Raw genomic sequence first — 14,717 nt, 5'->3', positions numbered from 1 at the left:
AGTTAAACCGCCGGAAGATTTCAAGATCTTCGTCTTGAAGAGGAACGCGATGCCGAGTTAAGGAACGCGACAACTTTAAAAAGTAAATAAGAGTAAGTAAAACGAAAGAGAGAAATGGAGAGAAAGAAGGAATGATTCTTTCTCGTCTTCGGTAGCTCAAACAGGTAGTTGGACCTTTTTCCTCTTCTATCTTAAGGATACCTGAGTGCGTTGGCAAACGCACGCGAGTTGAGTCGCGCGGAAGGGAAGCTCGACTGCTGTCCTATTATAAGAAATAGATCGACTTACATAGGAGGTACGAGAGAGAAAGGCATAGGGAGCGAGAGAAACATGAAAAGAGAACCGATGGTGGCGGCGGTGGCGGCGGTGGCGGCAGCAGCGGATAGAATTCACGATCGAACGGACGAGAACGTCTCGCCCCGTCACAACACGGTGTCACTTCTCTGTCAAACCGGATTAGGCAAATGCCCGAACGATGCGAGGGACAAGGTTTTCATGCTTGTGGCCGAGCTCGCGCGAGCGCGCACGCTCATGAGATAGCCTCTCTCGCTTTGGCTCTCCTCTTGTGCCCACGCGATATACCTTTCACCGGTTTGATCTACGCTCGACGATAAATTCCTGAGTAAATATCGATAGTGACACCATCCAAGAGAGATCACCGAACGAGTTCTATCTTTTTCTCTCTCTCTCCCTCTCTCTCTCTCTCTCTCTCGCTCTCTCTCTCTCTCGCTCCGTGTGTCTATCCCTACATGACGTGAAGGAGCAAAGTCGATTTTTCAACGCTACGATCTCAAGTACGGCCTCTCTTCCTATATGGATATTCTATTATAGTCAGTTTACTTCGAATACTTCTTACGTGGTGAACACGTCCAATTCGTTTTCCTTTATAACAATATATTCGAACTATGGAGATGAGGTTTCTTAAGGTGACAATGTGAATTCGTTTGATCGATAAAAGATATAGACCTTTAGAATTTCATCACAAATTTTTTATTTATTCGTGATTCTCAATGAATTTGATTATTCTTCACTAGAGAAAGAAAGAGAGAGAGAGAGAGAGAGAGAGAGAGAGAAAGAGAAAGATCACCTAAGTTTTTAAGTTGTCGCAGATTTATAAGAAATGTCAAGATGAAAGTTTCGTTGTGTTAGTGAAGGATCATTTTTAGATCGGATTAATTTGTCAGAATATATCTTTATAATGACAGAACGATCGTATCGATGAAAGGACTGACTAACATTTTTATCGGAGGAGCTATATCTCATCGAATCGTTTCTTCGAATTCTTCTAGTTTATTTTCTTTCTTTTCTATCAATGAACTTATTTTATATATTAAGTGACAATCCTCGAGTATCAATAAGATAATACAATCATAAAGCGAGGAAGAGAATGAAGAAAGATATTTACAAGCGCGTGGACATATGACACAAGCGTAAGCAGTATTACGTATGTACATACGTAGTTAAATTTAATCGATATCCTAACGGCAATCGCCTAACCGCCGCTCAACGTCGATGCTATCGATGACAAATTAAATTCCTTGGCGTTATTAATAGTCTCGTCCACGATAAGGCGTGAAACACGTCTTTCGTGTAAACGAATTAAGACGTCGCGCGTGAACGATGATAGTTGATTTTTCTGACTAGAACTCGTCGTCCTCCGAAAGCTAAGATAGTACCTTCGTAAACGATGAAAAGGGAAAAAGGAAAAAAAAAAAACGAAAGAAACTAAAAGGTCGTAAGGGCGTCTTTGTTCGCATAGATACTTTCCCTCTGTAGGTTCTCGGTGTATAGGTAAAAAGAAAAGGAAGGTAAAGGGAAAGATAAGTATATATTTATATATATTTTATATATATGTATACCTACATATATATGCATATATATATATATACATAGAGAGAAAGAGAGAGAGAAAGAAAGATGGTGTAACGAGTAGTAGCCGCGTTGAATACGCTCGACTATGTTTATTACTACCGTTAATTACTTTACAGCCGGTCATTACTGTCGTGGCGCGGTTATTTCACGAGATAATGTATTACATTGGTCTTTCTCGCGTCACCACGAAGGAGTAACCCATGTGTACGAGAATACCGTCACGTGGGCGACGAAACAGAATTACGTGATCATAAATTTGGCTGAAATCGGTGAATTTCAGTACTTGAAAATTACTCTTAACTACCTCTCTCTTTTACGATATAAGTATTCAGACTTTACGATAAATATTTGCGACTTCTTATAATTCGTATTATTTGTTCAATTTATCGTAAGTTCAAATTGTACGATTGAAAATATATTTGCTTTCTTATTTTTTTATTTTAAACGAATTAATTCATTAAAATAATGAGAGACTTTTATACGAATGTGTCATTCGACATTTGTAATTTCGTTTCATATGACGCGATCGACACGGCCCAGTTTTTGTCTCGTTATATCGGCTACTTCGATGAATCGAATCAAATGGAACGCGTACATTGAAATGAAATTAAAACAAGAATCGATCGTTCGGTTCTTGAGAGTCAATGGAAATTCAAAAGGTCGGATTATCTTCAATCGCGGTGAGGGATATATCGACAGAATCCATACACGAAGTCTCGAAGCACACTCTTACTGTTTCTCTCTATCTCTATCTTTACCTTCTCGTACTTCTCTTTCCATGGATCGCTTAATTAAATCGCGTATATCCTGGCGCCAGTAACAGCATGCGAGTCGCGATACGTGCCAAAGAAGACGGGTAGACGATGGAGGCGCGTAAGCGTCACGATCCGCGAAATATTCAAGGAAAGATCGAAAAAGAGAGAGAGAGAGAGAGAGAGAGAGAGAGAGAGAAGAGAAAAGAAAGAGTGTCTCGGGATATCGATCAACCGCCAAGTTTTTTTTCTACGCTCGATCGATCGACGAAACGAAGAAGGAAGAGAAAAGAAGAACGAAGGAAGAGACCGAGGACGAGTCGGATTCGAAACGCGAGCTTAATTAATTAACGAGGCAATACTTGCTGGATCGAAGCGTAAGAAAAAAGAAGATAAAAGGAGAAGAGAAAGAGAGAGAGAGAGAGAGAGAGAGAGAGAGAGAAAGAGAGAGGGAAAATTCATGCTAACCATTTTTTCGTATAGTCAACCAACGTTCTTCCCTTTAGTCCGTATTCGCGAGGTCAAGATCTACAATGTGCTAAATTCGGTTAAATGGTTAATTGCTTAATTTCATTTAATACGCCTTCGATCCGGGCCGACTACTTCCCTTTTTTTCTCTTCCTCGTTTTTTTTTCTCTCTCTTTTTATTTTTTTTTCTCTGCTTCTTCTCGAAGCTCGTCCGTCTTTGTCTTTTTCTTCCTAACTTCTCCATTCTCTACCCCTTCCTCCGAATTGTAGAGGGCTCCGGTTCGGAAGGCCTCGAGGACACGCGAGAGGAGATTCAACGAGGAGGACACGAGCCCGTGCTCGTTTCCGTTCTGTTCGATACGGCAGCATTCAAAAAGAGAGAAAGAAAGAAAGAAAGAAAGAAAGAAAGAAAGAGAAAGAAGAAGGGGTCAATGGCCTCGTGACGTCGGAGTTCTCTCTCCGAAGAAAGAAAGAAATCGCGAGCATAATTAGCGAATGATTGATCGATGCGTGTCGCCCGAGCTATGCATGCGCGTTGCTGCTTCGGCGTTCTCTTTCTTTTTCTCTCTCTCTCTCTCTCTCTCTCTCTCTCTTTTCTCTCCTCATTCCACGTCTGAGATCTCTTTTTCTTTTGCCTTAATTTAGTGCCCATCCGCGACGAGCATACGCCCTGAGAAAGATGCATACGTATGCGTACGATGCACCTTTCCACGTACCATTGAACGACGACTCGCTCGGATCTTTTTACCAAAGCACCCTTCGATTGGTAGCTGCAGAAAGAGCAAACATTGCGCATAGTCAACCGGCGATTATGATCGATTTTCCGCGTGCAAGCACGTTCGTCTCTGCTTTTCTTCTCGTTTGGATCAATCCGATCGAAACGTTCAAGCGTACACGCACGCACGACTAGAACGGTATGGGACCGGTATGGGACGGGACGGGATGGGACGGGACGGAACGAAACGAAACGAAACGGAACATTTCCAAGCTTCGTGTGGGAAGTTTCTTGATTCCATCGTTTTACGCGGAACTGCAATTACAATGTGTTCTTATCGCTGGTTGATCGGTGCACAGTTCGGAATAGTTCTTTCTCCTCGAATAAACACGTTGGTGTTATCCCGTTGTTACGGATCGGTAGATAATCGGGCACAAATCGATTTATCCGGTCTACGTGACGATCAAGATCTTCCGGGAAAGAGTACTCTCCCTTCCTTCCCTTTCTCTTCGTTTTCGCCTTTCCTCTAACAGCGGACGCGTTAATAGAGGAAAGAGCGAATGGCCAGAGGGCTTGATATTCTTGATCGATCGATCAATCGATCACTGCGATAGATCGTTCGCGCCTCGTCGATCTCAATGACCTTCCGCGATCCCACGAACGTTCAAGGTAATTTGATTCCAATTTATTCTCTTAGTGTGATATGTTGTTGCCTCTCACCGTGGCACAATCATTCGTAGAAGCATTTTCATTTTTACCTTATGAGAAAAGAGAAAGCGAAATAACAATCGAATTAAAGAAAATAACCTCCGTAGTCTCGCGCCCTTTCGAAGATGTACGAGATGAGGAATTTCGAGAAGTTGGAAAAGAATATGGTAAAGAGTGAAACTACTTTAAATAATAATAATGCTAGAGAACGAAGAGAATGGCATATCCTACGAAAGATGATCGTCCTTCGGATAAAAGTCGATAAAGATACGGATTACCGGAGTTGAAGAGACCCGTAAAGTGCCACCGAGACCGGACCGAACCGAACCACTTCGTTTTACGACTCTGTTTTGAATTTCGCGCGCGCGCGCACGGATCCTGTAAATTTCCGCTCGAGTACGATGTTAGTATCCGCTTCTAGTCGTACTGGACCACAAGAATCTTCCATTCCCTCTCGATCTCATGTAAAGAGGGAATTATATGATGGCGTTAAACGAGAGATCGTTCAGCTTCTGGGATTTTTAGTGATTCGATGCGGGATTAATGTCCCTTCTCTTCTTTCGTCTTTTTTTTTCATGACGATCAAATCGTTCGATCGTCGTGCGTACGTCAACGGTACCATGGATATTTTACAAATTGAGATTGAACGGAACCATCAGCTCAAATACGAGATAATTTTTACATACGTCACTTATAGTAGATTCGTTTATTGAAGTAGGCATAACTTTCTTGGTTATTAGTTTCCTCTTTAAAAATCGAGACGACTTACCTGAAACAAAAAGGAAAAGAAAGGTGTCGTTAATTCGAGTCTGCATTGCATATAATTTTTTTGATAAACTTATTTTTTTCGTTTTAATCAAAATCCTTTAACCCGTTACAATAATACGATAAACTTACGAATATTTACATTTTCTCAGGATTAATATCTCTCCTCTCAGTAGTAGAATAATTTTCTTTGTTATTACGCATGATACTATACGATCGATACTATATGTATCAAAGTATCGATCATACGAGAAACTTCCGACTCGTTTGACTTTTAACTTACGAAATAATGATAAGGGAGATTAATCGCTTTAGATTGATAAAATTTGAAACAACGTAGATATTATATTCTCTTTCACGTTTAAATTTCGAGGCGGGTGGGGAGGGAGGGGGGGAGGGGCGAGAAAGATTTTCGATAGAAAATAAAGAGTAAGAATTTCGTTGAACAGGAAGACGAGAAGGAAGAGAGACGAAAGAGAAGTAGACTGTCGTCGAAAGGCTCGTCGAGTCGGTTTGGAAGACGCGAGCGACGAAAAGGTGGAGAAAGAGGAGGAGAGGGTGAAACGGCAGCAAAAGAGAATGCGGTAAGTAAGCATGCCTTTGCTTCAAGATCAAAGATCAATGCCCACTCGAGTCGATTTGAAACGCGAGCGCATTGCATAGTCGCGCAAACATTATTATACTCCTGTCGACTGTATATACACTCTGGACTGGCCCGCTACACGCACCTCCTTTCTCTCTTTATCTCTTTCTCTCTCTCTCTCTCTCTCTCTCTCTCTCTTTCTCTTTCGTCATCATTTTCTTCATCTTCTTTTTTTCTCTTCTTTCCTTCTCTCGCGTACGCACATACACACGAGGAAAGATGCAGTAGTTTTTCTCTCTCTCTCTCTCTCTCTCTCTCTCTCTCTCTCTTTCTCTTTCTCTCACACGCGCGCTCGCGTTCACGAGAAGAGAATGCGAAAAGGGAGTAGGATGGATAGCGCAATGTGGCCCCGGTGCAACTGTATGTTAATCGAATGCGCATCCGAATACGGAATAAGGATGGAAGCCATCCAGTTTGATATACCATTCTGCCTACGTCCCACCCCTCCTCCTCATTCCTCCACTTCTTCACTCGCATCGGCTCTTTCTCGTCATCTCGTCGTTTCACCGCTCTCCTCGTTGTTGTCGTCGTCGTCGTCGTCGTCGTCGTCGTCGTCGTTGTTGTCGTCGTCCTCGTCGTCGTCCTCGTCGTCGTCCTCGTCGTCGTCTTCGTTGTCCTTCTTCATTCGTTCGTTCGTTCGTTCGTTCGTCGAAAACTCAACAGAGATTTGCCGCTCCTACGTCGACACCGCATGAGAATCGAAAAGCATTCCTTCTTGACTGTTGGCGAGAGGCTGCGCGAACCATAGGTACCACGTCATATTCACAGATATAATCCATTACAAGATTTCTTATGCATATACGATATCGCGCGGATTTATGCTCAGCCCCGACATGGCACGGAATTAATGCGACATACGAATCGACGGTCGCATTTTGTAACACGTTATGTATATTACGAGGACATCGATAAAGAGAAAAATCTTTGTGTTTCTTAACTTCCTCACTGCTTTCCTTTTGGTCGCTCGTGATGCTTCGTAATTCAATTGTAGTTCAGTTTATTTCGATGTACGATCGAATACAATTGTTATCGTTCCCTATGACAATTTTCTACGCACGTTAGAAATAGAAAGAAAGAGAAGGAAAGAACACCGAGTCCTTGTTCTCCGTTGTGAGGAGAAGAAAGGGATAGAGGAGGAATGTCAAAGTGGTCGGAGGACGGATCGTCGGACGTTTCTTCTTCCTTCTTCGTCCTTATGCGCGGGACGTCATGGAGTTGCACCGAATCGAGAGAAGGTATAAAGTAGTAGCGGCACGGTCACGAGGAAAAGAGCGGGGGGGGGGGGGAGGGATGAAGAGGAAGCGTAGGATGGAGAGACGCACCTCAGGTGGTCTCGGTGCTTCTCCTCTTCCAAAGACCAACGGCCAGAGTTGCGAGTAAGAGTGGCGGCTCCTCTCGGTGACGAGCGTTCGCAATAAATTGGAATAAGCCGGAGCTTATGTATGTACAGGTAAGTGCACGCATACTTGTACAGTCTTATAGTACGAGTATAGCCGATAAGTTCGATGTTCCTACTAGCGGCAAGAAAGTTCTCTTTCTCTCCTCCATCTAGCATCTGCTACCAGTAGCTGTCACCAGTACGAAAGATAAACTCAAGCGTTCGTCCTTGGTGGTTCGTTGTAGTTGCATACTTCCAACGAGATCTTTTCTAGACCACGTCGTACGGGGTGAATCTTGCGGTGCGGATCTCTCCGCGTTCGGAGTGTACGATTCTAAACGGAATTACGACGAGTGCCGTGCAGCAAGTCGTGCCGGCAAAAGAGGAAGAGGAAGAGAAGAAGAAAAAGGAAGCGAAGGAGAAGAAGAAGGAAGAATAAGAAGAGGAAAGAGAGGAGTCTCGATAACGTGAGGAGGATCGAAAGAGGACTGTGGGAGTCGTTAGGGTTTCTCGGCGCAGTGAGCGCGCAACGAGTACGACGACGAGACGAAGGATGAAGTGCAGGCCAAGAAGTACGTGCCTGTCCGTTGCGATTTCCTGATGGACGCCATAGGAAAGAGAGAGAGAGAGAGAGAGAGAGAGAGAGAGAGAGAGCGCACTCACCGTTTTCTACCTTATTTGCCTCGCGCGCTCGATGACGAACGACGATAAGCTCTTCCCTCTGCCTCCACGTCTCGGCTCTCTTTTATACTTCGGCGAAGCTATTCACCGCGACAAGATTTACCAAACGTCCTCTCTCCTAGATTTCCTTACTACTTTTTCCTTCTATCCGATCTTACTATCTTTCCTAGCTTCCTCCACTGGAGCGTCTATTTCTTTGAAAATCAAGATCTCTGGAGTATAGATGTTCCTTTAATTTCATCGTTGGAGGGCCGAGAATAACGAAGGGAAGGAGTGACTCCTAACCGAAAGCATACCAGATGCAAGACGCATAGGTGCCCATCGAGAGGGTAAAAAAGCAGGGCACAAGGCGTCTCGATTAGAGTTTCCTCGCGTCGGAAGAGAGGAAAAAAATGGAGGTAGTAGAGGCAGAAGTAGCGGTAGAGAGAAGCTCCGAGAGATGGAGGACGGACCCTCGTTCTTTCTCTCTCTTTCTCTCTCCTTCTCGCACCTACGGCTTGGCAACCACGTCGAGTTCCAACAGGAAGGCACTTGAAAAAAATCTAGACCACCCAGCGACCCTTTTCCCGGTTGCTCGCGCACGAAGGGTTGCAGTCGGGAACGTGTACACATATGTATACGAGAGAGACCAACGGTGCTGGTGCTTCACCTCCCTTTAAGGAGGGGAGGCTCGGTCTTGAGTTGGTATTGGTGGTGCGAGCCCTCCTCTCTTCTTTCTCCTAGATATATAGATCGCGCGATATAGCGCGCGGAAAGGGATTATTCTTAAGGTAGGGTAGGGTTTTGCACGGTCGTAGAAGTGCGAAGAGAAGGAGGAAAAAGAAGAGGCGGAGGGTGGCTAGGACGAGAGGGAGTCTAGGGCAGTGCGCGCAGGCAACGACGGAGAAAGAGAGAAATAAAGAAAGAGGAGGGATGCTCACGCAGAAAGGGTGGAAAAAAGGGGATGACGGAGGTGGTAGGGGAGGAAAAAGGGGTTGACGAGGATGAAACGGTGCTCCGGTTGCATGCGAAGATGCATAGACGATGCGCACGAGCACTCGGCAGGGCGGTGCACCCTGACGGTGCATTGATCCCTCCGGGTGCGTTAGCTACCCTCCTTTTCCCACCCTCTTCTTCTTTCTCCTTTTCCTTCAGTTTCGCCTCTTTCTTCTTCTACGGTGCGTATGTACGTACTTAGGTATATCCCCGCGTGCGTATCGTACGTGCACTTATATGCGTACGCAGGCAGGTATAACGCCCCTCGTGAACGATCCAGAGGGGTCGGAGAAAAAGTAGGATTTCCATCGTCGTCACGACGACGATGTTGGCGACATTGGCGATGCTCGTGCGTACCACCGCGAAACGTTGGCCGCGCGACTCCCGAAGAAGAAGGCGGAAATGCGAAAAGTGCGTGAGCGCGTTTGTTCGACCCGCCGTAATATAAGAGAGGAGAACTCATTAAAATAAATATGCGAAGCCTACGCACTTTTGCGTTCCTCACGCATGGTATACGTGCCGCGTAATATGCTCCAAGGATATCTCGAAAGAGAGAGAGAGAGAGAGAGAGAGAGAGAGAGAGAGAGAGAGAGAGAGAGAAAGGGATGGGCAAGGAAACGCACCGAGAAATCCCCAGAGAAATTATATTTCGTTCCTTTTATTTTTTCCCTCCTACACTTCTTGATTACTTTACATGCTTCGAGGAAATGCTCGTGTCGACGTATATGACTTGGTGACGGTAATTACTGTCAGGCCTTTTCTAACAAGAAGAACGTGTATGGTAGAAAAAAAGGAAAAAAAAAAAAAAAAGAAAAAGAAAAAATAAAAGTATACTTAAATAATCGAGTTTCTTCTTGTCAAACTATTTCACTTTCCGAAGATCATGCTTTCGCCATCTGTACTTATTCGTGTCACATTAATCTCTCTTTATTCGTTTGGTATTAGCATAAGAAACATGTCATCTCGATCGTAGGCCGTTCACGAAGATGATTTTACGTTCCGTTACGTATTAATGGTTCGCTTTCTTTCGTGTATTACGTTGCACTACTAATTTGCCCGATTACACGCAATTTACGCGAAGAGATTTACGTTTGGACGGAAGAAAAGAAGAACGAGCCTTCTAATAAGACTCTTATCCGACTATTAATGTTTAAATTCTTCTCTCAAAAAAGAAAGAGAGCAACAAAGCGAGCGCCCACGTTTTCGAAAGCGTCACTAATGCATATAGAAATTTGTTGTCTCTTTCGCTCTCATTTTCTTTCATTTCTTTAAGATACGACAGCTCGCATTTATGATGAAAATTTGCTCGTGTACTCATAATAATGCAACACGAAAGATAAGAAAACGAAGAGTCGATAATTAAAGTATGTTCTTGAACACGCCCTCCTTTTGAAGCAACGAGGAGCAGAGTCTGGTATACGTTAACGCGCTCTTCTTCTTCTTCTTTCTCCTATACGAGAGAGATCGTCTTCCTCGTGTGTGTATGTGTGTGTGTGTGTGTGTGTTTGTGTGTTTGTGACTATGCGCGTGCGCGTGTGCTGGGTTATAAGGCCTTCTGTCGCGCAAAGTACGGTGGCCATGTGGCACGCCAACACTGGTGGTCCACTCCTGCATTTAGAACGGCACGAGTGAACTCTCTCGGATCGTGGACTGGCCTTACGAAGTGTATATCACGATAACGAGCCTGGGAATTGTATCCCATGTTTCCGCTTTTTCTCTTTTTCTTTCTTTATCTCTCTTTCTTTCTTTATCTTTCTCTCTCTCTCTCTCTCTCTCTCTCTCTCTCTCTTTCTCTTTCTCTTTCTGCCGAGACGAGGACATGAGTCCGTCTCGCCAGTTTCTGATGCCAGCTACCGGAAAGATCCTTGTGATATGATCGAAAATCTTTCGCAATTTTTGGAGATAACGTTTAAATCGGATTCGAACGTAATCGCAAGTACGACAAATCGCGAGAAGTAGTTGACATTTGAGATAAGCCAAGAGAACCATTAGTTTTACTTATTGTTAATTGGTAGGAAAGCGGGGGAAGAGATACATTGGTCGTAGGTCGTTGGTCCGTTAAACTCGCTCCTTCGGAGACTAGATCGACCGGTTGTTGGAAAAATGCGAGGTCGAGGAACGCTTTACGCTTACCGTCGTCGTTTTTCTCCATATTGCGAAAGTACGAAGCGGTCATGCGAGTCTTGAATTTTGGCGAAAATATGTACGAGCATTGATATCGAAAGTAAAGTTACTTACTGAAAAATTCTCTAAGAGTATAATAATAATAATATTAATAATAATAATAATAATAATAGTAATAATAAAAAAAGAAAAAGAAACAAGGATAAAAAAAAAAGAAAAAAAAAAGGAATACGTACGATATCGTGGTTGTAAATGTGTGAAAAGGCAGAGATGTTGCGTTTTATGTATCATAAAAATGGTCGCTCGGCAACGGGAAACGTCCGTTAGGTGTCTCATAATGCCGTTGATAAGCGACGAGTATGTGGGCGTATTGCTAAGTTTGAGTACACCTTAGTTTCTTATTTTTCAACGTTTTAGCTTTTATTATTTTTCGTTGAAAAAATTAGTTACCGTATAACGGAATTAAGTGCATCTGTTTTACGCGTACGTCGTTCAAGAGATTAGCTACGAATTTAACGAGCGCGAACATGTCGAATCGACATAGCGTTAAAGATTACGTACGGATTATTCGTAGACGTTGTATGTATAAATATCTTACGGTTTTGATTTGCAAGCGTACGCGTTGATTTTACGATCATCGTTTTTCCTTATCGCATTTAAATAGATTTGTCACGGCGAGCACACCTTTTATTAGCTGAGCTTGGTGTCGGTAACCGTAAAATTTACACCTCGCATGAATTGTCGCCTTTCTCGCGAATACGTTCGTTGACTCAACGTCGACGTCTGTTTATACATTTTTTTAAAAAGATCCCATCCTCCCTTTTGTAAAAGCAGTACGATCTTAACGTTATCGAAGTATCTTTATTACGAAAGCAATAACGTATCTCGCTATTTCATACCGTCTTCGTAACATACGACGACATCTATAGCCTTTGTCGTGGATCGTAAACAATATCATTTTTATTTATTTCATCGTGAGTCCTTCAACCTGGCAGTTTGAGTTCTATCGCCGAAGGATGTACACGTATTTATATATACGTACTATCGTTTTCTATCCATGATAACATTTTTAATCTTTTCTCTTTTCATTATATTATATTATATAGTAAATGTTTTACAATCGTCAAAGGAATTCGAACGATTATAATTTTTATGGATCTACGACTTAATTGTTGGTGCGTACAGAGTAAAGTCAAAAGCTGCATCCTTTGGAAAGTCTATACACGAGTTCTCTGATCAGTAAAAAGAGTACGTTATTAAGAAAACGGAAATAATATTATTACGTTCCATTTTAATTAATATTAATTGACCGTCATATAAGCTATTCATTTGCGAACGTCATGCGATTGAATGCATGTATAATTAGACGAGAAAGTAGGCATACAATATGCGTGAGAGAGATAAAGAAAGTGGTAAGCGCCGAATATTGAGATTCCTTTCGATCTTATACATGGTCAGATCATTTTCTTTTTGCTCCGTCATGGTTCACGTATAATTACGGATAATTTTGTTCAATTAAAAGTTGTCAAGTAATGTAATTAATGTACGATGAGATTCAAGGATTTGACATTGAATGTAAAAATTGAAATCCCAGTTCGGATAATATTTGATTGTAAAGAGATATATGAACAGACACGAGCTACATATTAGAACCGGAATTCAAAAGGAAAGACTGACGCCATTAAAGCTGTTACAGAAGCTAGATGATAAGAATCACAAGTTACTTGGACGTCATCAAAAATGAATAGATCTCGATGGGCAGGTTCTTGTTCTCTGTCTTTTTCGGATTAGAAGTTTCCGTGACGACGCGTAGAATATCTGATCCATCATATAAGAGCGAATAGATATGATAAATCAGAAGCACGTTGACGTATCGAATTATTCAAATCGTTCGGTCGTGACGTGAAGCGGTTAGAAAAGAAACGTAGTTAAGAAGAGAAGAAGAGATCAGAATATTCTTCGCTCTCGATCAAAACCTTTAATCTAATCCAAACATTAGTGGTTACAAATCGTTAATTGTCACGCGAGGAATGTCGAGGCACGCGAGGCAAGATGCGTTTGTAATTAGGTAAGTCCTTGACAATATCGACCGAATGACATAAAAACAAATACACATATAAATCTACATAGAGTTAGAGAGAAAGAGAGAGAGAGAGAGAGAGAGAGAGACAGATTTTATAAGAATGTATATTATCTCTTCCTTATTTCACGGAGGCCGTCACGATTGCAATCGAGATAGTAATGATCGAGATGGAAATGATCGATCGATGCGCGATAAGACGTATCGCGGAATTTACACGAGAAATTTGCAAATTAATCAATATTAAAGTATTTCAATTTTTACACTTTACTCATTATCTTATGATTCCTTATCTGTGTTGAAGAAATACGAGGAAAAATGTAAATTTTATAAATCGCTCCGAGAACTGATTAGATCGTATGTCATTAATTTTACAGAGAACGAAGGTAGAAGCGAAAGCGTTAAGAGGAATTAAAATGTATAATTTGAAATGTGTCGGTAGTATGTATCTTTCTCTTTTTCTATTTCTCCTTCATCTTCTCTTCGTTAGAATAATACCATTAATCCGCGAAACGCTTGGAATATTTAGAATACTTTCCAAGCGTTCGAAAATCTTCTACATCCGATAATCTCAGCACGTTGGGAAAAGCTATTGAACGCTTTTTTGACTTCCATCGTAATAATTCCAAATTCATCTAGATATATTCACGAGATGTAGATATATACATATATATATATATATTTATATTTCATACGAACCGCTCTTATATTTTACTCAACTCGAGTTGCGAAATCTCGAGTATTCAAATTAACGCATCGACAAACTTTAAAGTTTTTCTGCCCTGGATACGCATGTATCCTATGTATGTTCGGATAAGACCTCGGAAAAAATTCATGAGGAGGACCGGGTTAAGCATCTCGAGCACAAGGAGCTTAACGAGATTCCGTGTGTCTAGAATAGGGAGAAAGAGAGAGAGAGAGAGAGAGAGAGAGAGAGAGAGAGAGAAGAACAAGGGAGAGAAATCCAGGGAGAGAGTAAAAATTAAAAATCATTAATTTTCTTAATGGATGCGAGGAATAAGCATTTCTTGTAACCTCCCTTGCGGCATTGGCGACGATGCGGGAAAAAGAATGTAAGAGAATGAAAAAAGAAAAAAGAAAGAGAAAAAATAGAGAAAAAGAAAAAAAAAATAGAGAAAAAGAGAAAGAGACATATGAAGAACTATGTTCGCATTCCTGTGTTTATCTGTGCGGAAATGTACGAGTAGTGTTGGAAAATGTGTACATCGTAGAAAATAAAAATAAACGAGGGGAAAAAAGGAACAAGAAGAAGAAGAAGAAGAAGAAGGAAAAAAAAAGAAAAAAAAAGAAGGAGGAATGAAGGAAAAGTAGAGAAAAGAAGCGTACGCATACTATTCGAAACGTTGTGCGTTACTGAAGAGGGTTGGAAGGGGAGAGGGGGAAAGCGGAGCAGGAGAGTCAGTCACAATACACGGGGGGGGGGGAGTAATCCTGTCGCGTCGTTAAGCAACGCACGACTGCTAATAAGTCATTAGTGAATGACTGTCGAGTTCTACGGTGTTGATGATGGTGGTAGCGAGTACGAATCTACTGCT

General features: G+C 42.1%; 1 protein-coding gene across 1 annotated transcript in view; it reads left to right on the top strand.

Annotated features, from left to right (window-relative positions):
- The first annotated feature begins 866 nt into the window (after nucleotides 1-866).
- The window catches only part of LOC124951147, a 67,434-nt gene continuing 53,583 nt past the window's right edge, over nucleotides 867-14,717 (top strand). The window contains exons 1-2 of the mRNA XM_047498978.1: nucleotides 867-926; nucleotides 5,730-5,864. Of these exons, the coding sequence (XP_047354934.1) occupies nucleotides 906-926; nucleotides 5,730-5,864 (156 nt within the window). The 5' untranslated portion in view covers nucleotides 867-905. The remainder of the gene's footprint in view (nucleotides 927-5,729; nucleotides 5,865-14,717) is intronic.

Source organism: Vespa velutina, chromosome 8, assembly GCF_912470025.1.
Source record: "Vespa velutina chromosome 8, iVesVel2.1, whole genome shotgun sequence".
NCBI lineage: Eukaryota > Metazoa > Arthropoda > Insecta > Hymenoptera > Vespidae > Vespa > Vespa velutina.
Note: the sequence above shows the minus strand (reverse complement) of the source record. Positions and strands in the feature narration are given on the sequence as shown.